This window comes from Cyanistes caeruleus, chromosome 3 (assembly GCF_971803275.1).
Source record: "Cyanistes caeruleus chromosome 3, bCyaCae1.hap1.1, whole genome shotgun sequence".
Lineage (NCBI taxonomy): Eukaryota > Metazoa > Chordata > Aves > Passeriformes > Paridae > Cyanistes > Cyanistes caeruleus.
In genome coordinates this window covers 10,031,439-10,056,732 of record NC_141703.1, presented here as the reverse complement: position 1 = coordinate 10,056,732, position 25,294 = coordinate 10,031,439, and the positions used below count along the sequence as shown (strand labels likewise).

General features: G+C 39.0%; 1 protein-coding gene across 21 annotated transcripts in view; it reads right to left on the bottom strand.

Annotated features, from left to right (window-relative positions):
• The window catches only part of DMD (dystrophin), a 1,136,032-nt gene that overhangs the window by 949,496 nt on the left and 161,242 nt on the right, over nucleotides 1-25,294 (bottom strand). For 2 of the 21 annotated variants that reach the window (XM_086879795.1, XM_086879802.1), the window contains exon 1: nucleotides 15,526-15,957. The exons of 17 other annotated variants lie outside the window; for them this stretch is intronic. In XM_086879795.1, the coding sequence (XP_086735921.1) occupies nucleotides 15,526-15,568 (43 nt within the window). In that variant the 5' untranslated portion in view covers nucleotides 15,569-15,957. Of the gene's footprint in view, nucleotides 1-15,525; nucleotides 15,958-25,294 lie in introns of those variants that run through there. 2 more of the 21 variants (XM_086879784.1, XM_086879799.1) reach the window with 1 other exon arrangement.

Genomic DNA, 25,294 nt, shown 5'->3' with positions numbered 1-25,294 from the left:
AAAAGGAGAGCATCCTAAATTCAAATAATTTATCTTTTTCACAAAATATATACATGTCCACAGTATATTAAATTCTTAAACCTGCGTGGAATTACCTAAGTTCTCTAAAGATGCCTAAAACAAACTCAAATATTGGTCAGGGAAACCATGAGAGGCAAAGTTAAGGTAAGTAGAATGCTTATACAAAAACTGAGTTAGGTAGCATGCTTCTACAATATTGAGAATAATACATTTGTGACATAGTTCCTGAAACCACTCCTCAAATTTTGAATGAAGCCTGTCTGTGTTAGCAGGAAAAGGGTGAATCCATGATTATCAAATGCATGTTTGAATCAGTTCCTGATTGAGCTCATACAACCTCAGTGCAAATATCTTTCAAGTTTGATGTTCTAAATCAGGAAGATTGTTAAGCATGCAAATACCTTTTGAGTCATTTTTAGGGCAGCTAGAAAGAAGGGAAAAGGGCTTTTATTTTAGACCCAGAATGCTCTATGTTATCAAAGCATGTAACAGAAAATGGACTAATTAGTGAGAGGAAAAAAGGCTAAGGAAATTATATACCATGGATATTACAGAGTCTTGCACAGAACAAGGAGAAAGCAAAAAATAATTTCTTTGTTCTCTTCATCTCATCCTCTCTCATCATCACTTCTTCATCTGAGATGCCTCCAGAAGTCACCTCTAAAGACCTGAGTGTGAATAGTTCTTCAAGGCATGGCAAACCCTGAAGTGGGCTGGAAAGGCCAGTAAGCCTCATGCTCTAGCAGTGATATTGAATGGAAAAATTATCCACCATGGGTAAATTTGTGGATTCCCACAACATCTTGCTGCCAGCAGACTTGTGGGCTCTCAAGAGTTTAAAGGAACTGCCATGCAGTTTCAAGGATCTAATGGGGGGAAAATAATAGCAATTTTTGAACAGGCAGTGAGATTTCTCTCTCCACAAGCTTCAAGACAAGGAGAATCATCACAGACACTCTCCACAGTATGATATAAGTCAAAGTTGATACCAAAAGTCTTTGAACACAGGATTGTTGTACTCATCTTAGGCATATGAATAAACCAGAGAACCTGCACTCAATGAAGTTTAACAGTAAATGGCTGAGAGAAAAGGCTTGTAAGTTTATAAATATTTTATAGAATTTTAACAATAAAGATAGCTTTCATTAAATATGAAAGCCATACTGAATTTTCCACTTTCTCTAGGAAAGTACACTACATAATGTTTTCAAAACACTGGGAAATCCTAGCATTTTTTTCCTAATATCTTTGAAATATCTACTATCCTAATATCTTCTCCCACCTGAGAATGTGGATTAGGTACACAGGAGAAATTTATGTTTTTCTCTATCACCTGTTTCTTCAGTATTCAAGTAAATAGCAAAAAGGATGACTGAAAACACAGTAAAAGAAACTGAAAATCCTGAAGGAAAAGAGATAGGAGTTTTTGTCAAGGATCAAAAGGGGATTAAATATATATGGTCAGTTAAGGAATTATTCTGGGAGAAGAGATTTACTGTAAAACAAAATTGGCTCTCTGTTGAAGACACTAGATAGTCTGCAAAGCTAATACTGAGGAGCCATCAGACTTTCCCACCCCATTATGAGAAACGCTTTGCTGATTTTTCTTGGCTCAAAGAATGAGCCATACAATGAGATTTATGTTCTTATGAGATAAATGGTAAAGTAATATAGGTGACAACAGTCATTTTAGCAGATCAAGAGGCAATATTACCAATACCATGGAAATAAAATCATCAGTAATTCCTGTTTGTTGCCTGATGACTAAGAGCCCACCAGAGAGGATGTTTTTCTGTTTTGCTCTCTTGAGGTGTTAGTTTTTCGAAAGCAGTAAGGGACTAAGATCCTTTCAGGCAGGGTGAAGGGATTAGTGTAGCATGTTGGTGATTTGGGATCAAAACTGGCATTGTAACTGCTGGGACATTTCTTAGCAGTAATGAGGTGGCTGTCTGAAAAATGAAGAGAGGGATTTAATATCAGTAGCCAGAGTAAACCATGTTACTACTTCAAAAGCTCCAGTTCCTGACAATAAAAAAAAAAGAGAAGAAAAAGACTTAGCAAGACTTTTATCAGCAGTCCCATTACCTGTGGATAAAGCAACCAAGCCCAGTCCAATTTTCCCATTTTTTATGCCAAGCCATAACAGGTCCCATAACAGTTTTACTCAAAATATGTAAAAATTGATTCCAATTCTTTTTACAGGGAACTGGGAGGAGGAGGGCAAAAGGACAATCATGACAAATCAACTGGCAAAAGAGGGCCAAGTGCCCTGCAGTTGGCAAAGCAGTTTATGGGCAATACTACTCAAACAATGGATAATGGGAGCAGCCCTGAAGAACCTCCAGCAGCCCTGGCCTCACACAACTGAGACATTCCTTCTCTCTCCCTCAAGCCTCCAGTGAATACATCTCTGTTTCAGAAGTGTGTGGGCCTGTCAGGCTTTGGCCTCACCCCAGCAGCCCTCCCTCAGTGGCTTCCAGCCTCTGGTGCTCGAGGTGAACGTGTCCAACCCCACAGAGACCTGAAGGCAGCAGCTGGAAGAGCACCAGTGCTGGTGACTGAGCTTCAGTGAGAACAAACAAGATCATAACAAGTCCTTCCTGTCCACAAATGAGGCTCAAGTCACAGATGTGTAATACAGATATTCCAGTGTGAGGTCTAAACTAAGTTAGTCTGTGACTAATTGAACCCATCACAATTTATGCATAATCTGTAATTTATACCATGCTGCATCAAGGAAGCATGTGGTTTATTGTACACACAGAACAAGATGATTTAGATTATAAGGGGATGTGGTGAAGCGACATACAGCAGACCTGTCAGGGAGGGAAAGGGAGAACTAGAAACGGCTCTGAGTGAGAAACCTGTGCTTTCTCATCCTTGCTACCACACTCCCTTTGGTGAAAGCTGGAACTCCTGCAGCGAGGTCTTGCAAATCTACCTGCCAACCAGCCTGAGAAGACATGGTGACACAAGGATGCAAGTGAGAAGTAAAGGGAGTTAAAATGAACTCCCATATCTGTTATTTCTGCTCATATTTCTTTAGGGTTTTCTTCACCTTACATTCTCATGCAAACTCTTGACTGGGCATACATTATCATGGCAGCGCTCTGTGGCTGATATGCATCTCAGATCTTTCCTTCAAACCTTTGTGGCTGTGTTCTGGCTGAATTTTTCCCTCCCTTTGCCCCACATCCAGGTACAGCTTCAAAACAGCCTTCCTGATTCTGCTTTTCAATCAGTTCCTACTGTCCCCAACATCCCCTCCTCTTCAGGCAGACTACACTTACCACAATATTTTGTAACTATTTAAATGCATTTCTTTTATTGGAAATATGAGAAAACATGAATGTGTAAATAAATAATCATACAAACTGGAGGTACAAGTTGCCCCATTAATGTTTGAATTGCACTGAAGGCCAGCTCTGGCCTCCATAAAGAAGTCTTGAGGCAGAAAGGCTCTGTGCATAAGGAAACCTGGGGTACTGACTGCCTTAGCCCCAGAAACAAAGGAATTCACTGATTTTCTGGTGCAATTCTGACTGGGTTGCAGCACTGACATTTTTGTCTGTTAAAAATGATGATATTGTTAACAGTCAGGGCCCCATAAGAGGGATTCTCTGTGTGAAGTCAGGCTTGAGTGTTACACTTAATCTGCAGTTACATTTTAAATTGCATTTATATTATAGCTTAATTGAAGTGCGCATACGATTTCCCACAAATACTACTTTCAGCTGTTATACCATATCAATAATAATTAGAACGATTTATACATTCATTCCACTCAGATCATGTGCAATATCCTTCAGAATAACTAGATCTTTTGACAACAGCTGTAATAGCTAATAACTGTCACTACCATCACACGAGGTGCTTGAAGCTTCATAAACTCACCTCCAGGATTCCTTCCTGCAATATCTTTGATCATTTTCAGCTATGATTGCAGCCCTGGCTGCACCATGACAACTTCTCTTTTCATACAGAAAATACATTCTTGCTGTCTTCTGCCAACCTAATTTCAGTATTCAAATTCATTGACTAAAAACTAACCCGGCTTTTGTTTACAGTGATTACAAATTCATAATCCCGAATGGGCCTCAGAATTTTGCACAGCATATTGGCAATTAATATCCAATTAATGCTTCTAGACCCACTGTATTACATATCTACAAAGCAGATTGCTGACACATTCATTTATATTTCAAACAGCACACTGCAGGCTGTATTGTACAGGGAGTACATTGAAAATTCTTAGAGGAGGATTCCAGACTCAGGTACAACTACCCAGGAACATATTCTCACAAAAACAATCAGCCAAGCAACCAAAAATAAACAACAAATCCAAAAAATCAACCCCACAAGAAAAAACCCAAACTAAAATCAAAAATCCTGGTGGGGGAAAAAAAAAAAAATCCAGGGAATTTTACTGTGTAGAAAACACAGAATGAAATCCTCATAGATAAAATGTAATTCCTTGTATTTTTTTGGAAAAGAACTCAGGCAACTGCAGAGAGGTGTGCTGCTTCTGTGTGAGAAAGAAATAAAACTAACTTTCCATGGCTAGTCACAGCTGTAGGTTTATCTGTAGACCAAAAAACATGTTTCAGTGGATGCTAGTTACAATACAAAGCATTACAATAAAACAAAATAGAGAGGATGCAAACATATATGATGCAAAACTGAAACAGAATATAACTTTCAAAGAAGTGGTATTGACTGAAGGAGTCCTGGAAGCTTTGACATGCACAATACATTTTCTTTCTGGCTCATTCTGTCTTCATGAAAAGCTGTTATATAAAAGTACATCTTACAAGTTTCCAAAAAGAGTCCTGAGGTTTCTAAAAGGCTCCCAACTGGGAGATTTTCTCATTAGAATAGAACTGAATGACTTCTGCTTATAAGTAAATATTTCCAATATCTCCCTTCAAATACCTTATGCTAAATTTTAGGATTTAACTGAGCTACACATTCATGTAATCACAGGATATATGCTACTTAACAGTTCAAAAAGAAGCTAATTCTTTCTTTGCTGCACTTTAAAAATGAAAATAACAGTAAAAATAGGGCTTATAACTCAGATGACATAAACAAACATGGCCTGGAAAAATAATTAACACCTCTTATTAGTTATTAAAAACACTGATACTTACTATAATAGCAGATGATGATAACAAAAATGACCCAAACATAAGACAGACACAGAGAAAGATGGAATAAACAGAGTTTATCTTCATCTAAAGGATTAAAGTGGCAAAGTTAACCACAGTAATTCCATGAGAGACACACTGACTGTACACTCAATAACTGCACTCATTTGGAACAGTTCTGATTTCTTTGATTTTGAATTAAAGACATCAAGACTAAAATCTCAACATGTTTATATAAAGTAAAGGTCTCTCAGGCTTTTTTTAGATTTTTGCAGTCAGGGTAAATTTACAGCAAGTCTTCAAAATAATAACCACATTTGCACAGAATATTAATCAAATTAAAGCACCCCCTTAGACATTTTCATAATTTCTAATTTTTATGTAACTTTCAAAAATATGCTGATATTACTGCAGCTGTTTGCTGCATATATTTAAAGAGCTTTTAACTTGAACAGACTTAAAAAAAAATAATGGACACTCTATACTATATGTTAATTTAACTAGGTGGGCTTTCCAGCAAAGGCATATTCCAATAAGCTAGAATTCAGATGAATACATCCAGAAAGACTAGCCCTAAATTGGTTTGCAGCTAGTTTCTAATATGGCACACAGGTAAGTATGGGCAGTTTTGATGCTTGTGTGCACATCCTGCAGAAGCCTGGCATCAACAGAACATGAGAGACCCCAAATTTGTCTTTAAAGCCACCTCCCACACTCGTCAGACAGGCTGCTGGCAAACAAAAGCACTGAAAGAGCTGGTCGAAGTCACAGCAAGGTGACTATTGATTATTTGAGAGAGGCCTTTGTGACTGTGGGAGGCTCTGGAGGAAGGGGAAGAAAGCAAATGCCACTCATTTTCAAATAAAGCAAAGAATATTTGGGTAACCTGGGAAAGCAGTGAAGTAAATCCTCTGAAAATTCTGCAAATCATCCTTGAAACCATGTCCTAACATATGAAAGAAAGGAAAAGAAGCTGACTGGGAGTGTAGACAGCATGGTTCTATGAAGGAAAGTGATGTCTGACCAACCTGACAGCATTTCATGAAGAGGTGACTGGCTCAGTGAGGGGGGGATGGCATTTGATTCTGTTTATCCTGACTTTACCAAGACTTAAAACCATAACAAAGGGTTAAAAAGCCCTCATTTGGGGGTTTAGTAATCGACTAAGTGGCCAGTGGGGTGTAGTGAAAACTAGCTGAACTGCTGGGCTCAAGTTTGGAGCTGGTTGTAAAAAGTCTGTCTGGGAATCTGACAGGAGCCTTGTGCAGCTCAGGAAGGGGAAGGACAAACTCATGCACAGAGGGAGGAACCACTGCATGAACCAGCAGAAGCTGGGGACCAAACAGCTGGAAAACAGCTTTCCAAAAATGGTTCTGATGGACACCAAGCTGGGCATGAGCCAGCAATGTGCCCTTGCAGCAGGGAAGGCAAATGTTATCGTGGGTTGCACCAGGCAGACTGCTCCCAGCAGGTTAAGGGAGATGATCCTTCCTCTCTGCTCAACCTTGGTCAGACAAAACTGGAACACTGAGTCCAGGGCTGGGCTCCCCAGTATGGACTTACTGGAGGAGTCTGTTGAAAGGCCACAAAGAAATGATTAAGTGATTGAAACACCTTTCAGATGAGCAGAGGCTGAGCAAACTGGGACTGCTCAGCCAGGAGCTGTGAAGGTTCAGGGGGATTTTATCAGTAACTAAATATTTGATGGGAGGGAGCAGAGCAGACAGAGTCAGACTCTTCTCTTCGGTGCCCACTGGCGCTATGAGAGACACTAGGCATAAACTGAAATAGAGGGAATTCCATAGATACTTAAGAAAAACAGGTTTTTGTGAGGATAGTCAGTTGCTGGGACAGGCTGTGGAGTCTCCATCCTTGGAGATATTTAAAACCCAAGTTGACATTACCCTGAGCAACCTGCTCTCACTGACCCTGCTTTGAGCAGGTAATTAGAGTAGATGATCTCCAGAGGCATCTTCCAGCCTCGGCTGCTCTGCGAGTCTGTGAAATATCATCAGTTTATAGGCTGAGCAACAGTTTCTGGAAGCACTCCAAGACAGACAACACCTCTTAGGAACTCATAATCCATCAAAAAAAGCCTCCATAGATTGACTTATTGCACTAGGAAAAAATGAATTCCTTGGTTACTATTTAGGGCTAAGACATTTTTCACTTTCTAGATAAGAATTTAACAGATAAGAAGCAAATAACCTTGGTGTCTACAGTAGGCAGATTTAGGGAAAAAACTCTGTCCACATTTTGAACAAGTCCTTGTTCAAATCACATCCTTCCTTCAGTTAAAGGGAGGACTATTGGTCAAGTAAACTTTGCTTCACATTTGCCTGCAACATGTCAAGTGCAAAATGAATCAATTCAGCAGTAGCAGCAGCTGGGAAGAGTTGGCAAAATGACTGTTAAATCAGCTTAAGAAAACATGCAAAAATTAGCAAGCCTTCTTGGGGGAGGAAAGGGCTTATTTAAAGTAGCTAAAGCAATGGATGTGCATGACTCAGAGAAATGGAAAAACGGCAAAAGGACTAAAGAGAAAATAAGAGAGCTGACAACAGTATTGGTAGAAAGAGTTTTGGCTTCACAATTCAGCTACTATTCCCCAAGAAAAATAGGTCTGTCCTTCCAAGATGAAATGGTGAATGTTCACTATCATTCTTTCAAAAGAAACATAAAATATTTCCAATTATGGTTTTTAGCTGTAATAGTTGAAACACATTATTAAGTTAGCAACTGTGCAAAACCCAGCAGTAATTCTGAACTGATTCTGTAAAGACATGTCTTGTTTTGTACAGGAAATACAGAGGGACAACATAATCCAATAGACTTCCTTTCCCAAGGCAAAAATGTGCCTAAACTTACATTCTCTAAAGCTTTACATCAATCAGGTAATCAGGACAGAAACACCACTTCACTGAGGATAACTTTGACTCCTAACAGAGGAATTTGATATAACTAAATACAAGTTCTACTTACATGCCCTCTAGAAAGTATCTTGATGCAAGCAACCTCTTTCAAATCTATGCTAGTATCACTGAGCCATCCTGTAGGCAAGGATACAGGTATCATGGAACTTTAAACAGTTACAGGGTGAAAAAATCACATTTATAATGATTTTTTTTTTTATATATAAATATAAATTTGTTTACCATAAGTTTCTTACGGTGTTATACATTCCACTTTTAGATATCTGCTCCTAGAATCCACCTTTCGTTTCACAGTTTTAATTTCCCACCATGATTCTTGTTAGAGCTTTTTAAACTGATTTATTTAATTATTAGGGAGAACAGAAAGGTCAGAATGAAGCCTACAACATGCTTGTCCTTTACAGACTACTATAAAAGGAACTGTTCTCATGTTTTGGCGAGAAAACAAGAATTCGTTTTTGTGAAAAGTTACTTGGCTTCACCTTTGATTTCCATTCAACATCCAGTGCAACCAAAACTTTCTCCTCTGTAAACAGAGTATAAGCAGAGCAAACACTTTAATCTGGATCTTCTGCATTTTTGGAGCATGAATAACCATCAGTCCACCAAGCATTTATAAATGTGATCTTAGAATTCGGTGTAAAAATATACTGATCTCTATTTCCAGCATCATTGGCAGGGCTTGGAAGGGTGGGGCAGGGAATAAAATATGTACTAAATCACATGACAAGAAAAGGTCAGTGGTAAATAAGGGCAAATGAATAAAAGAAATACTGTTGTTTTCTTGAAATCCAGTGCAAAATAATTTGGAGTTTCCTAAAATCTTCATTAAAAGCAGCACCAAAACCCACTAAACTGAGGGTTTTTTTAAGTTATTAAGCCTGTAAACATCATTTCCACAAGATCACCACAGATTTGTAGCTTCTCAGTTTCCTCTTCCCCTCCATTTCGATGAGCAGGTGCCTTGTTAAGTGGGCAGGATTGACCCTGGGCAGTCCCACCTGGACCCTCTGTGGCAAGGAGAGCCTCTGTCCCTCCTGCTCCCCCCAGCCCCAAACAGACTTGCTTATGTTTTCCTTTCCTATTAGGTGATCAGCTTTGGAATGAGTCAGCCAGCCAGGGAGGGTTGCAGAGCCATAATTTCTAAGCAATGTGACAGGATAGGTTTATTCTCTATATATGTCTCTTTATGTCTATTATCTCTATATGTCTAGCATTTGTCCTTACATTGAAGAAACAGACACAAATGCCCCCATTTATTGCTATCAACAGCACCAGAAATTTACATCAGAACATGTTACAGACAATTCACCATCCAGTAACTTCATGAGGTGCTTTTTATCACCTCCAAAAGTGCTAACTATTTAATGTTATTAATATTTTAGAAAATACTGTACTTGCATTAATTTTCCCCAAGCTTAGCAGCAGCTAAGGTTTGTTCAGACAAACAGCTTTGAGGTTTGTTCAGAGTGAAATACTTCATGAACAGAGTTTTCCAAATAAAAACTTTAAAATGCTAGGGAGGAAAAGAACCAACACTGAGAGAACAAGGTGAGGGTATTGAAGCATTTGTGTGTGATGAGCACGGAGAGGCTTAGGAGAGAGGAGGACAGATGAGCAGGGACCTCAGATTTATAAACAACCTCTTTGATATACACATCATCAGCTGAGTGCGAGCTGTGTCAAAGTAGTAATAGATTTCACTGCAGAAATATTTCTTATGAGAAGCCTGTACCTGGTTAGGACCAATAAAGATATCCTTTCTTTTTCTCCTTTCCTCCCCTCCCACCCCTCGGTTTTCTCCAGCCACTGCAGTCCATGACCTTCACAGGGAAGCGCTTCTGCTCTGACAACAGGCTGCAAACCTCCAAGGACTAGCAGTGCTTTCTGGGAGAGAAAACTGTTGCCTCACTCACAATCCAATCAAAACCTGAATGCACCAAGTGAAAAATAAACCAAGGACATCATTATTCTGTTTCATTGTGATTTGGCCTGCCTTCAAATCTCATACCCTGTATCTCTGAAATAGCAGCAACACCTCCATTAGCTGGGCCTTCCAACACTTTAATCAAAGTATCTTCCAGAATAAAAAGGCAGAAATATCAAATTCCAATCACCCTTTAAATTCCCTCAATTCCCCTTGCTACAGAGAATTAAAGCCTTACCCAAGGATAATTTCCTGTAGAAACCAGTGTGCAGGCACACAGATGCTCTGCCACGCAGGCAGGCACCAATTTCAGAGCATGGCAAGCCCTGGGGTGGTGGGACAGGGAGGCTCCACTGCAGGCATGCCATGCTCATGGCCACACTCCTGCACCCACTGCAGCTGATTTCTCACATGGGATAACAACATTCACCCTTTATAAAAAACACAGATTATTCTGTGTCCAGCTGAACAAAGCCCCCTCTTCTTTCCATGTTTATATCAAAAATATCAGATGCTGGCATTTCTGTTTTTACTGGCACACTTCTGAAGGCCATGAGACCCAAAGTTCTCTCAGATTTTATTGGCATACAGAGAAATTAAGTGGTTAAAAGAAATAGGCCCAAAAGGTTTGATTAACCTAAAACTCATTTTCTCTCTCATTCTGGGATGCTTGTAATACCTCTAGGTCCCCAGAGTTCTTTCAAAAGATTTTAGCAAAGGCAAGCTAAGCAAAATGTGATATTCTAGATCCACATTTAGGTCATTTCTACATGCTGAAGTTTTTTAAGTTTTTGGGGTTTTTTTTGTTGTTGTTGTTGTTGTTTTGTTTTTCTTTTTAAGGAATCCTCAAACCATTGTTACTTCATAGAAAACTACTCTAGGGGAAAAAGCCACACCCTTAGGACTAAGATACTTCTGTAATGGTTTCTTTGACGAATCTTTACAACTGTATCTTCTTATTTTATTATCTTTCTGCTGAAGATGATAATCCCTTAAAAGATCTTCAAGAAAGAAATGAGGTATAAATCTGGCATCTTAACTGTTGTCTTGTATAAACATATCCAAAATTACAAGAACATATGCTTCTACTCACATAATACTATTTCTTTCTCCTACACATATTCATAATATTTAAAAACTATATTTGCTCTTCAGGATAAAAGACTGCATACAACTGAAAAAAAAATACAACAGGTAGGTATGGGTATTTTAAAAATACAGAATTAGAGAAAGGACCAGAAAACCTCTCAAATAGTATCAGCTTCATGCTCTAAATAATATTCCATAATATGACTTGCAAGAAGAACTAAGAAAGTTTATGACTTTCTTAAAATGCAGCTTATCTGTCCTTCAAAACACATAATTAAAAATGTTCTGACTTGTTGCCCATGTGGTAAGTAACCTAGAATTGAAGTGTCTGTGGTCTCTGCAGCGAGTACTCTGACCCCAAACAACTCCTCTGTTCCACATGTTTTTCTGGGAAGATGAAGGATCTCGTTCCTTTGTGCAGCAAGGCTGGCAAGATGTTCTGGAAAGCCACACTCCACTAACCATTATTTCTGCTTTCCACAGAGCTCAGTCATTGATAAGGCACAATTATTTAAAATTCCCAGTGCTGTTCTGCATCCCCTGACAGTGATACACACAAGTGCATCCCCTGCGACAGCAATGTGATGTTACAAAGTTCCACTGAATTTATTGAGAAGTCTTTATCCAGCAGTTAGCTATAACACAGTACAATGGTTATCCTCCTAAATGATAATTAAGCTTTGGGGTAACATTTAATTGAAAATGTACTGTGAAAATCAACAAGTCAGCTCTTTCAAATTGAGGCTGCTTGGTTCAAAATACCATTCAATGTGATTTTGTCTCACAGTAATCCATGACAAAAATATATGAGTCTAATCCTGTTTCCTCTGGAGATCATTTAAAAACACTTAACCCCTTTGAAAATTTGGTTTGTATAATTTCACATTATTAGTCAAATGGTTAACCTTTTTCTACAAATATTGTACCTTTTCAGCAATAAATAACACGATCTTATCAGTAATTATTCTATTAATAACATAATTGAATTCCTTTTAAAAAAAAGTTGAAATTTTCACAGTGTGTACCATGCTCTTAGAATCCCATTCTTTGAATACATTTCCCTGATGAGTAACTGTGCTGGAAGGATCTGTGGGCAGCTGTGATGCCCATGGGCAGCCAGAGGAGCAGGGGTGAGGAGCAGACACCACGCAGGAGCAGACAGAACAGAGCACCCTCCTGAACCAGCTCGGGTGTGACTTCCCAAGTCCTCTCCTTACAAACAAGATCCAAAGGAATTTGCTGCCATGCTCCTCCTATCTCCCTGGGTTGTCTTGGGCCACAGCAGATCATGTGGCCCAGCAGGAGCAGCCTGCCAAGCCAGCATTCCCCAGCAAGGTGTGTGTGTGTCACAGGGCTCCTTCTGGAGCAGCTTCAGCGTGACCCTGGTGCCCCACGCACCCACTGAGCCTGAGCCCACAGCCACAGCCAGAGCAGGGCTCTGAGTTCAGCTTCCTCCACAAGGGATGCAGGACACAGCCCCTGGGCTGGGCACTGCTGCACAGTCATAAGCAGTGAATCTGACATCTGGGAATTCACTTCAGAAATCCCTGATCTGAGCTGGGGTGTGAACCTGGATGGACCCCTGGTGCAGTACATCCTCTAAGAGACCCCTTGTGGCCACCAACTTTCAGGCAGGATTAATTTCTTTTCCATGCTGGATGATTAATTCTATTTTTAGTCACTATTTTGTGCAAATCCAAGCAGAGAAAGAGGATGCTTGTGTGTGACTGCAAGCAGAATTTGGTTCCATGTCAAAATAAGGACACAGAAAGAGGATTATATCTGCTAGAAGGAAGAAATACAGCGTATGATACTGAATCCCCTAGGGAGACTGGCTTCTGAAATGAAGTTCCCAGTAATCTCATCTTAATTAAAACAAAATGAAATTTATGATATCTCATTTCCCCACCACTTTATTATTTAGGTGTCATTGTCAAAGACTCTGCAGAAATGGAGGAAGAGACAGCCGCTGCCCCAAGGAGTTTCCAGTCTGACTCAGGAAGAAGTAAACACTGAACAGCTCAGGAAAGAAAGTAAAGCCCTTGGCAATGAATAAATACCTTTGTATTTTCACAAAGGTCATTCTCAGCTAAAGTGAGATGAATCAGGGAATGAAGAACCCGTCTTTACTGCTGTGGCACAGGGGAGAACAGAATACAAAAGGGAAGAGGTGAGTGCAGGGGTTGATGAAGGGTTGAAGAGAGGCCATCAAGAAAATAGAAAGGATGGATTTAAAAAACAGTACAAAGGTGTAAGTGACCACTGTCACCTCTAAGAGCAAAAAGTTTTCATTCGACATAGCAAGAGAAGCAAAGGAAGCACAGGCAACAAGTAGGAGATGTGACATGTCCTGAATGGAGGCAGTGGACAAATTTGGGAACATTATTTTGGGCACACCTTGTCACAAAGTGCAGATACAGGTTTTTCCATTTTTACTGAAATAAAATAATTGTTTTTTATATAAAATATAAACAATATTTTATAACACCCCTTATTTATTTTAATAAATAAAATATTATAGAAAATTATATAAAGAAAAATGTCATGCTCTTTAAAAGAGTGAGGAAACAGCTGAGGAAATCTATTCAGCTAAATAACTCCCAAGAAATGCCAGGACATCACCCTTTCATTTTAGATACGGACACAGTTACATAACATAATTTTAGATACGGACACAGTTACATACATAATACATACAAGTGATTTAATAGCTCTTGTCATGAATGCTATTCATCTGCTACCTGCAACTCTGGTTTCTATTCATATTTTACAAAACCTCTATCACAACTATTTTTTTTTATTTGTTTCTTTCATCTACTAACCTTCTACATTTCCAGAGTGAAATTACAATTTTTGAACTATGCAGCAAATATTTTTCCCCCTTACTTAGCAAGCACCTGCCCAACTTTCCATGCAGCACCATCTCTTCCCCAAGGCTGAGGACAAGAAATCTGGGCTGATACTGGGATTCCCTTGGAAAAGGAGTATATAGAAAAGCAAAGAAAACAAATTCTCCTTATTTCTCTCCAAAGAATCCTCTTGCTATCCAGGACTAAAGCCTCTTGGGAGAAACCCAAGACATCTGTTCCACCCAATTTCATCTCCAACATTTTCAGAAGTCAAGAAAACTTTCTCATAATTATCCAGTCTGTGATAATGATGATCTCCCTGTTCTACCTTACTTGAACTTCTAGACTGTGTCCAATAAGTAAAAGGTGTTATCACCAAAGGAGCTCTTGTGGTAGTACAAAACTCTCTGGAAAATTGATAGCTGATTAATTTTTTATTTATTACACAAAAAATAAAGTTTGAGTTCATCTTGCAAAAAGGGAAAGCAAATATGGCATAAGACCATACCTGCACCTTGAAATTTTCTGTTTTAAGCTTTCTTCCTGTTAAACAAAAAAATTAATCTTATTTGAGACTGTATTCATCACATGGACCATGCAGTCCATTACATGCTATGGGGATAAATGACAGCATGTATGTATTTCCTTGCCTTTTATGAGAAAAACAGAAATTCTATTATTGTAAAGGACTAAATTGAAAGTGGAAGAGCCAAAATAGATTATAAAACAGGGGGCAGAGACCACAGATTATGTCCAGACAACACTGACACTTATTTTTTCACTGGCACAATCTGTTCTGAGAGCCTGGGTGGGGGAGGAAGAAGAAAGATCATCTGGGAGCATGGTAGATGGATTTGAAAACTCTCTGTCATTCTTTCATTCTTGGCTCTCTTCAGTCTCCTGCTCTTGGCATCCTCTGTTTTTCTTCTTATTGCACATAAAGGTTCGTTTTTAACCAACAAACAAGTGCAAGTCTGGAAAAGGATGCCTGGTTTTTTTGGTGTATTTTTTTTCTGGGAAGCACATGGGAGAGCTCAGCTGCTGCTTGCTTCGAGCTAAGCTGACACCCCCTCGTTCAGCTGACACCAGACAGTTCAGCAACCAGAGAAGAGCTCTCTTACTCTGTAAGTTAATATTAGGCAATGAAACTGCATATGCCATTAAAGTTCAAAGAAACTGATTACTCCTTTGATGTGTTGCCAAATTGTTAGAATAATGACGCTATTTTTTTTCAAGTGTATTGGTGTGTCTCCTCAATTCTCTATTTTTTAACCCCATGCTTTAATAACTGTTGAACTTCAGAAAGAAATGTGTTATTTTTCTTCAAAGGAGAGCTGGGTTCTGTTTCAGGATGACTTCTTTTATATATAATGGAAAGGATATTAGCCCCCTATTAGAGACAAAAAAAAAATCACTTTATTTCCCCCCTCAGGTGCTATCCTCCTTTAGACTTGGAAAATAAACATTTAAAAATGCATGCTGTTAGTGGGCTGTGCAGCACTACACTGCGCTGTCAAAGTGAATATTGTGATAAATTATGTCAGTCTGTTCATACTTACAATCATCTTCCACTTCCTCATACCAAAGCATGTGAGCAGACATGAAATCTCTCCACAAAACAGAGGAAAAAGAAAACAACAGCAAAATATTTCTTGGCAAAGTATATCCCAACTTTGCTGCTGCGGTAGTTTTTGCTGGCTTGTCCAGATGTGTCCCGGCAGGAGCCCCGCAGCCGAGCGGAGGGGAGGGCAGAGGTGCCCAGGGTGGGATGCTGGCAGGGCAGAGGTGCCCAGGGTGGGATGCTGGCAGGGCAGAGGTGCCCAGGGTGGGATGCTGGCAGGGCTGGCTCCCGGGCAGGGAGAGGCAGGGATCCTCACTTCCACCCAGCCGGCATGGGAACTAATGCCAGGGCTCTTTGGAGGCCCCTAAATGTTTCAAATTCCAGGACCTGCGCAGAAGCAATGCTCTCTGTGCTTCCCCCTCAAAACAAAGTTGATTTCCCATAATAGGACAGCCCATGCACTCGACATATAAGGCTGTGCTTCCAGGGTGGCATGGGCAGTGGATTTAAATTATGTGCTGCAGCTTCCCGAGGAGCATTCAGGCTGCAAAGAGGGGTGCAGAGATTTACTGCTCCCTTTGTGCAGATCCCCGGAGAGCCCTATGAAACAAACTCGATTTCTTCCCAGCAAATGACCCCCGGCCCATCCCTTGGGACAGGTTCCTCCTTTTCTGGGAGAGGAGCAACAACCCTCCCTGGCTTTTGGGATTTCAGCCTCCCTCCTGAGCAGGGGGAAAAAATAAACAAACACTAAAATAGTGTTGTCACCAAACTAAATGTGCAAATGCTAACGCAAGTTGTGGTAAGTCAGTAGCTGCTTAAACAGAAAAAAAAAAAAAAATATATTGACTTACAACTGACCTTTTCCACTCCCTACAAAACCATGCAGTACTAATGCTGCACACAGCCCAGGAGATGCAGAGGAAGCACAGGAAGGAGTGTACACAAGCTGCCTATTTCTCTTCCTAACAGTGGGAACATCCCTTCACTCCCAAATCCCAAACAGGTGGGACCCAGCCTGTCGCTCTCCCCCTCACTCAGTGCCAGGACTCTTTAGCTTACACAGGAAGGAAAAACAGGCATCTACACAATACTTGGGAAAAGGACTGTGTCATCCTTCACCCAAACCCACATTTTTATAAGGCTGTTTTCTACAACATGGACTTTGTACAGTATGTATTGGCCTTTAGAGATAGGCCACATTAAATCATGTAAATGGTTTCATTTGAAAAGTCATTTGAAGAAACACTCTAATACTGTTTATTTTCATTTTTTAATCTATCCTTAAAAACCTGAAAAGTGGTATTTTTCAGTTTTAAAGCTTAATGTGTCTAGTGCTGATTACAAGTTTATAAGTAATTTTCTGGATTATACAGAAAAATAAACACAAAAATGAAGTGTGTAATAGAACCTTACAGCCACTGGCATTTTCTACACTGATAGTCAAATTAATACACTGAAGAACCTGGATGTACAGAACAAGCCAAGAGACTCCTAAGGATTAATTTGCAGCCCACAGGAACTGCAAGTCATGAACTGATGTAGAAAATAATCTGAAGCAGAGCAGAGCACACTGTAACAGCAGCAGCATTTTGATTATTTGAGAGAGAAGGAGACTGAGAAAATGCAGGAAATTGTGCAAATCTTTTGTTTTAAAATATCTAAAGTCACCCTTAATAGTACATGCTGTCAATAACTGATGCCCAGTAACATATTTAAAGGCTACAAGTGAAAGTTACCTTGAAGGAAAATGATAGGAGAACTGTGATCCTCCTGGCTTATCTTTATTTCAAGGTGACAAACATTTTCTACAAAACTTTTCAGGTGCATAAATATTTTTCTAAATTTGATCACAGGGTCTCCATCTCGACAGAGACCTGTGGTCTGTTTCACACTCAGGTCTAGTCACAATCCACAAAAATTCATGTGGATTATCCATCCTCTCTGACAATGGCTCTGAGACCATCAGAGCATATTTGGATCGGGCTTTACAAGAAATGCAGTGCTACTCCATATTTTATTCTAAAACATAGCCCAAAAAAGTGTCTAGTGGCAATATTTACAATAACTTACATATTTAACAACCTTTCATATGCAGGATATCCGTATTTGCTTCCTCTCCTTACACTGGGGGAGTTCAAAGCTCTGGTGGCCTCAAGAGAACATCTGCTTCATTCACAGGAGGGCAGACAGCCTACAAGCAATCTCCCTTCCTCCTACTGATGCTCCTCCAGTCAATTGGAAAAGAATAAAACTTTGCTGGGCCACAGAGAGAAATATCAAAAGTGAGTGTTCAAACCCACTGGGTATTTTGGTTGGGTTTGGATTTCTGGTTTTGGCGGAGGTGGTGGTGGTTTTGGGGGACTGAAAAGAAATTGAGAGGCTCTTAAAAACTTAATACTATTTTCAGCAGCTATGAATGCTGTGACTGCCTAACCCAGAGAAACATCCAGGCTACTGAAGTTGTTTCAAATGTATTTTTTAGTGCCCACTAGCTGCACTTAGATCGCAGGGATAGCCTGAAGCACTTTGCACACCAGGTTTTGTTATTTTTAGGGTCTTTTTGCTCTATCTTCAACAACAGAGAGCAAGGAAAAGCTTCTCTGTAGCTTTATGTCAGATAATTACTTTATGCTCAATAAATGCTGGTGGTCAGGGACCACCTGCCTCACTCTCCCTTCCACATGCTGCAGGTAGCAGGCTCTGACCTCAGTGCTTGGAGACTACAGTGCCTGTGCTGCAGGACAGGAAAGGAACAAGCTTCAAAATCACAGATAAGTTGGAAAATGTAGAAAATCTGGAATCATAAAAATGGGTATTTTTTTTAGTGATTGCTGTAAGCTATAGTTTAATGTTGCCTTACTCTTCCACAACCCATAATGGCTTAAAAGAAAGAAAATTGTCATCGTCACAGAAATGGCCTGGGTGACTTTCAGCCACCCATTAACAAAGGTTTTACACAGAGGCTGTTTATTTCCCTGCTTGAGAAGTCCTTTCAAAGCACAAGTATTGATAAACTTGAAAATATCTCCTTTCTAAAGCACGAGTGTGACAGCAATGCAGAGCTGGAGAAAACGCCGAGGAGGCCAGCAGCTATGTGGAAACAAGGACAACAATAAACTGCCTGTTCAGAAACCATTTAGGGGATTGGGTTCAGCACATGTCAGCATGACTATAGAAAAGAAACAGATTTCAACCTCCAAAGTTGGCAGCCACGTTTATTGTCTCAGTAAGCTAAACCAGAGGAAGGTTAGGACCTGAGGACAATGGTCAAACCATAGACTGGACATGGGAACCAAGTTCTCAGTTCTCTAGCTCTTCTGTACCATAATAAAGGGCTGCATTAAAATTCAGGACTTCTCTGTCAGGGAAAAATAAAAGAACACAACTGGAAAATGATGTTTTTGACATAATTGATATGGGAGGAGAGGTCCCCAATTCAACATAAATAAATCAAACAACTTCATGTTAACAACCTCCACAGAGTAACAAATCTACCATCTCGCTGTAATTTACTAGGACACAAGCACCTCACAAACCCCCAACAAAGCAAAGCACACCATATTGTCATTTGTAGCATCTATCTCCTCTCCTGTTAACAGATAAAACAAGAAAATAACAAATAGGTAGCATGCTGCACAGAACTGATTTACAAACCTCTTATGACTTTTTAAACATCCCAGTGGCACATGTTGTTTGCCAGTACAACTCAACATCAGGCAGAGCGCTTACAGCATAAACCTAAGACAGATGATATTTTGATTATGATTGCAGAAAGCATTTCAACTTTTATTCCACCCTGTTTTTAAATCACTGCCAATGCTGACCTAAAAAAATAAAAAAATCAAGGCAGTCCGAGCCTGTTGCTCGGTTCAGCCATTAAGCCCATAACAAGATGTCTCTGTGCTCTTGCCAGTATTTGCAAATCTATCACATCTATCTGTGTGGGAAGAAGTGCTGAGCTCCAGGGACTATGGGACTGATGTGCAGGGAGAACTGGGATGGGATTCTTTCAAGCACTAATGTGCAGCGTGGGTTTCTGCCCTGGTGGTATATTGGCTCTGATTCTTTTTATTATTCACTTCCTGTCATGAAAAGAAAAACAAAACAAACACAAACCACTTGCATGTCAGCATCAGAGGGAAAAGAAAAAACATCTTCGACAGCTTTATCACCACAGAAGTAAACAGGCAGCTTCTGATTTTCCTGTGAAATCAACAAGGAAAAAAAGAAAAGAATCTTTCCAATGTGAGCCACTGAAAAACTTCTCTCTTTTGTTTCATAGCCTATTTTTACTTCAAAAAGGAATAAATCATAGAGGATTTAATACAGGTTGCAAAACGGTTCTTTTTCTTGTTTATTTGATCTGTCGAACAGAAAATAAAAGACGAAAAAACTTCAAATCAAAAAAAAAACCCAAAAACCTTGCTCTTATCTCTGAAAGAAGTAGTAGCTTTTAGCTTCCAAAGTAAAATATATTAATATAAGTTTATAGTCATAAAATCAGTAGTCAATACAATGATACAATACAAAGCCCTCTCATATGCAAGGTGGATAAAATATATATATATATATTTATATATATATATATAAATATATATAAATATATATACATACACATATACATATATATATATATATATGTATGTATGTATGTATTCATTTTATACCATGAAACACTTCTGCTTGAAAACATGCTCTAGCACATGAACCAACATATTGGTTCCCTGCTGTTTGTGCTCTCCCCAGGAAAGCTCTCTGCCTCATGTCCTGGCCGCTGGGAAATAGGGGTTAATCTTTTTTGCAGAGCCTCTAGTAAAAAGAAGGGTGGGCTCACTTGGTGCTAGTTCAACATAAAAAGTAACTCTCAGAAAACAATCACTATCCATCCTGGAGAGCTCCAGCTAAAGAACAACAATCCATTTCACCGAGTGGATCTGCCTTTGGTCGAGGTCCCAAGCAGGCTTAGCAGGAAAGCATGTCCATGCTTTGTATATCTTTATTCTCAAACCCTGTCAATTCTCCAACTTTCAGACATTTTCAGCCCAGCAGAAATGAAATCAGTCTTTACTGGGGTCAGTTGGACCAGACTACTCAGAAGATATACTGAGCCACCCAAAGGAAAGTGTAAAAAAGGATAACAAATTATATAAAACTACTATTAAGAGTACAAAGAAGAGAAGAGAAAGAAGATTTTAATTACTGATATATACAAAGTAGGAATCAAAGTAATAAAGAGGAATTAGAATTACTCATTTATATCTATAAAATGTTGGTCTTAATCATTCCAGAGAGGCTGATATGACCAGAAGGGAACTATTAACTAGTATTTCTTTCTCTAGATTTAAGCATGTAACTCACTCCAATCACCAGGAGCATCCCACATAAGCTACAGAAAGGATCCTGAAAATGATCTGTAAAGTGTCTGAGTACCTAAAACAGGTTCCTGCCTTGGCAGGGGGGCATCTTTCTCTGGATTCGTTTTGTTGGTTTGCCCTTGGTTGTGTGTTCAGACCATGAAAGGCCAAGGTCAGAGTGTCCCTCTTGTCCCTGTCTTCTCAGTGTCCACAGGAAGAAAATCTGAGCCCCCAGACCAGTAGTGAGACACAGCACAGGAGGTCCCCTGGTTGGGCAGAAAACTCCTTGGTGCAGTTATTTTCTCAGGGTGGGTCCAAAACATGTGAAATTCACCCAATTCTTACTGCCATTACAACTCACCCAAGGGAAAACTCTATTCTGAGTCACCAAGGAAGGAATCCCAGCCTCTACAATGTTTACATGCAGCTGGTAACAACTTGATTACTTGCATCACACCTAAATGGTGAAATGTTAACCAATTTTTATACACACACGCATTTGCATGCATGCATGTCACAGACAGAGCAAGTGCACTCACAGACAAGTAGTGGCAATAGGAATGTATGCATGTGCATATTTAATACTTCTTTTAAGAGGACCTGATTTCACAAAGTTAAAGACAATTATAAAACCTCATCAGTGAGAAGAAAGAAGTTAAACAGAGAAATGTGAACGATAATTGGAAGATGTTTGAAAACACTGTTTAGGCCTACATGTCATTACTAAGAAAAGTTTCTCTGGTTGAAAACAAACAACTGCAAACAAAAACAAATTTAGTCTAGAAGGGAAGCAGGTATTTAAAAAACAAAAGCAAACACAATATGTAAGGAGCAGAGGAAAAAATGCCAAGCTGATTGCAAAGAATATCAATAGGAGGTAATTATGAATCAGAGTCAACAATCCATACGTACGAGACAGAGAATTCACCCAGGTCTGCAGGGAAGCTGCATCAGCTCTGCCAAAGACAACTCAAGGTCACTTTGCAGAGCAAATGTGCTGGCTGCTCACATAAACACAGTTTTCTTTAGGGAAACACAACTTGAGCGCCAGCCGCCTGCACTACCCCAGTCGCCCCATCACGAACTCGCCAGGCTTTACTCTGCTCCAGCCAGCATTTCAGCTGTGTCCAGCTTTGACACAACACTTTATGAAAGCCACAGAGAAATTGCAAAGCACTTAGAATCACAAATATCCAAACAGGAGGTTCTCTTTGCAGAGAAAGACCGAGGGAACTTCACATATTTAGTCTGGAAGGAAAAGACAAAGTACATAGCTGCTGCCTTTCAGCATCTAGACACACCAACACCTCGTTATTTTTCACGTATTCCAAGGAAAGGGACATAATTTGGGTGAAATCGACTTAGATTTGATATAAGGAGAAAACTGTGGGAGTATCAAGTTACTTACACATATGAAAACATATACACACAGAGGTCATCAAGTCCTTTTAAGCTGAAGCTTGTAAGGAAAACTTACAACAAATTTTTCAAGGATAACAAAGTGTGTTTGATCTATCTCAACCCTTCAGCAGAAGAAATCTAAGTGCCTTTCATCTCTGTATTTCTGTAACTCTCTGACATAAGATTTACAGGCTAGATAATATAACCAGTCATACGGAGTTCAAGTTTGCATGCATCTCATACACAAAAAAATTGTGTTGTGAAAGGAGAGCAGCCTGATGGATACAGGAATACACAGTGACAATCTGGAAACCTAAATTTTATTAACAGTTCTGCCAGTCACTCATTGTCCAATTTTCCCTTTTTTTCCCCCTTTCCCACATAAAAAACAACACAAGCCAAACAAGTGCTGCTAGTCTGCTTAATTATTGTTTGAGAGAGGTGACAAACTGTTTAAAGTACAGGACTATTAAGGGGCTGTGTTTTAATTACACTGATTTAATCCTAAGCCTCCCTGGATGACAATTGCTGAAAGCCTAAGTTACAGTGGCAAAAGACTGTCACATTAAATCTGTGAAGACTGGGCTATTATGACACCAAATTATGATGACAAAATTCTGTTAGTTCAAGTCTAATGAAACATTACTGCACACACCAGGATGAATGTTAAATTATTTCTGTGCAGGTCTAAATGCAGGTGAGTACATCAAGATGATGGCAAACTGAAGTTAATGCAAGCCTGCAGAGATGACATTGCAAATGGCAAGATGATTGCAAAATGATGCTGCTGCAAGTGAACTGTGATTAAAAAATAGGTTTCTAAACAGAAAAATGTGCTAAGTGAATGTAAAAATAAACCTACAGAAAATAAAACCAAAGACATTTTACTTAAAGCAAAAGACATACTGGATACAATTAGTGCTGCAGACCAATTCCCAGCCAAACTGGCCAACACTGATTAGGAGGGCACAAAGCCAGGGTGAGACTGACTTACAAGTAACTGCCAATAAATTCTGAGTAATGGTATCACTTGGACATTTTTTTTTCCCACTAAAAGGATGCAATTGACTGTAGAAGCATAAATAATTTTTGAAAAAGTGCTCAAGATTATTATCCTATGGAAGAACCTGGTTTGATCAGGAAATTCCTTCTTAAATTTAATCATATTGATGTTTTTCTTTCTTGTATTCTGGCAAGGTTACTAGTACATGTCCAGAACCAGATTATTCATCAGGACCAAAAGAAATTTGTCCACTCTTAGGTAAATTCAAATACATAGAGTCCACAGCACTGTAAGATTAAGGAGCTTAGATAATTAATATGCACAGTGCTCATAATATTTTAATGTGATTAGATCAGTAACACCAAAGATCTGCTAAGTATATTTCCTTAGAGCAATGTTCGATTATTACTTCTAACATATGAGGAAAATATAATTCAAAACCTGAAAAAAATTCTGTTTTCTTTCTGCATTTGAAGTCTTTCCTCTTGCTATAATATCTCTATCTACTGGTAAATACAAGAGGCACACTTCATGTCTATTTTGGCAACAGCAGGTACTCTGTGTCTTTTCAAAAGACTGGTGTATCTATCCATCTGTCTGTCTGTAATGTTTTCCATCTTATTATCACCCAAAATATGTGATACTCAGTTCCTGATGAATTACACTGGTAAACTGAAGTACTTTGTTTAAATAACAGGCTTTGTCAAGTAGTTTAGGTAGTGCCTGACCTTTAGGTTGACAAGCATAATTTTAACCTATCTAGTAGAGAAAAAAAATGAAAAATTCTTGAAAATTTATAAGTTTTTACTGGGAAAGCTACACATCCTATTCAGCAAGATAATGGAATGGCAAAATCTCACTAAAAATAAATAGATCTTAATTAGGTAATTTATTTCAGAGATAAGTACAAAGTGACTCATGCTTTTTTTCTTTTTTTTCAGATTTTTCTAAATAGTTCCACAGCTAATAAATTAGTACTCAGAGTACAGAAAAGGAGATCAAAATGATGGTTCAGAGCTCCAAGTCACTCTGATTACAGACTGAAATTTGTAGGAGCCATTATCACTGCATACATTACATTAAAATTCATGTAGCTTTTCTGGAGACACACATACATTCCACCTGAAGGCATGGACTTTTAGAAGACTGGGAAATCACCACTTCCAGCTACTCACTAATCTGTCTGTTGGCATGGAACCTCTGCCAGCTGAATTTACCTGTGAATCTGAACTGAGCACGGGAAAGAAATCACAGACTGAAGTAATAGAAGATGAACCATATAGTGCTCCCTTGCTCCCTGATGATTTTAATCTTACTAAATACACTCATTCCAGTGAAGATACACACTCTGATGGCAGTAAAATCTGTAAAACTTACTGAACTCAGTGATTTTGAGTGTGTCTTTTATAACAGAGAAAAGAACAGATGATGGAAAAAATTACTAATGTTTTTTTGAAGCTTGAATGATAAGCAACAGCAATCAAAGTCACTTTCTTATAATGACAGAGAGAAGGTCCAAGTAGTAGTTTTAAACCTAAAAAGTCTATTCTCTAAGGAATTATTTCAAATCTGAATTGCTTAAAAATATTTAATTTCCTCAATGCACCAATTACAGGTTGGTTGTTTAGAGGGCTTTTTTTAGCCTGTTAGTTGCTTATGCAGCACATATGCAAATGCTTAACACATTAGACCTGTGGGTTGACAAAAGTCCAAAGGGATTGTGTGTTTTAGGTAAACAACTGCTTCCTTAAAAGCACTTGATGTAAGTTTGAAAATATAATTTAGATCAGAACAGAACAGCTGGGTTACTAATATGAAAAACAGAATTTTTTGCAGTCTCTGTTACAGATCCACTAACATACAGCTTGAGCACCTACTTTCACAGGGGTAAAATGCACCTCAGACTATTTTTATGCAATAAGTCTTGGCTAATGCTTGTTATTTAAGTACAATTAGATGATATATTAACATTAGAGAAAGTGGGCTAATTTGAAAATTATCTAAAA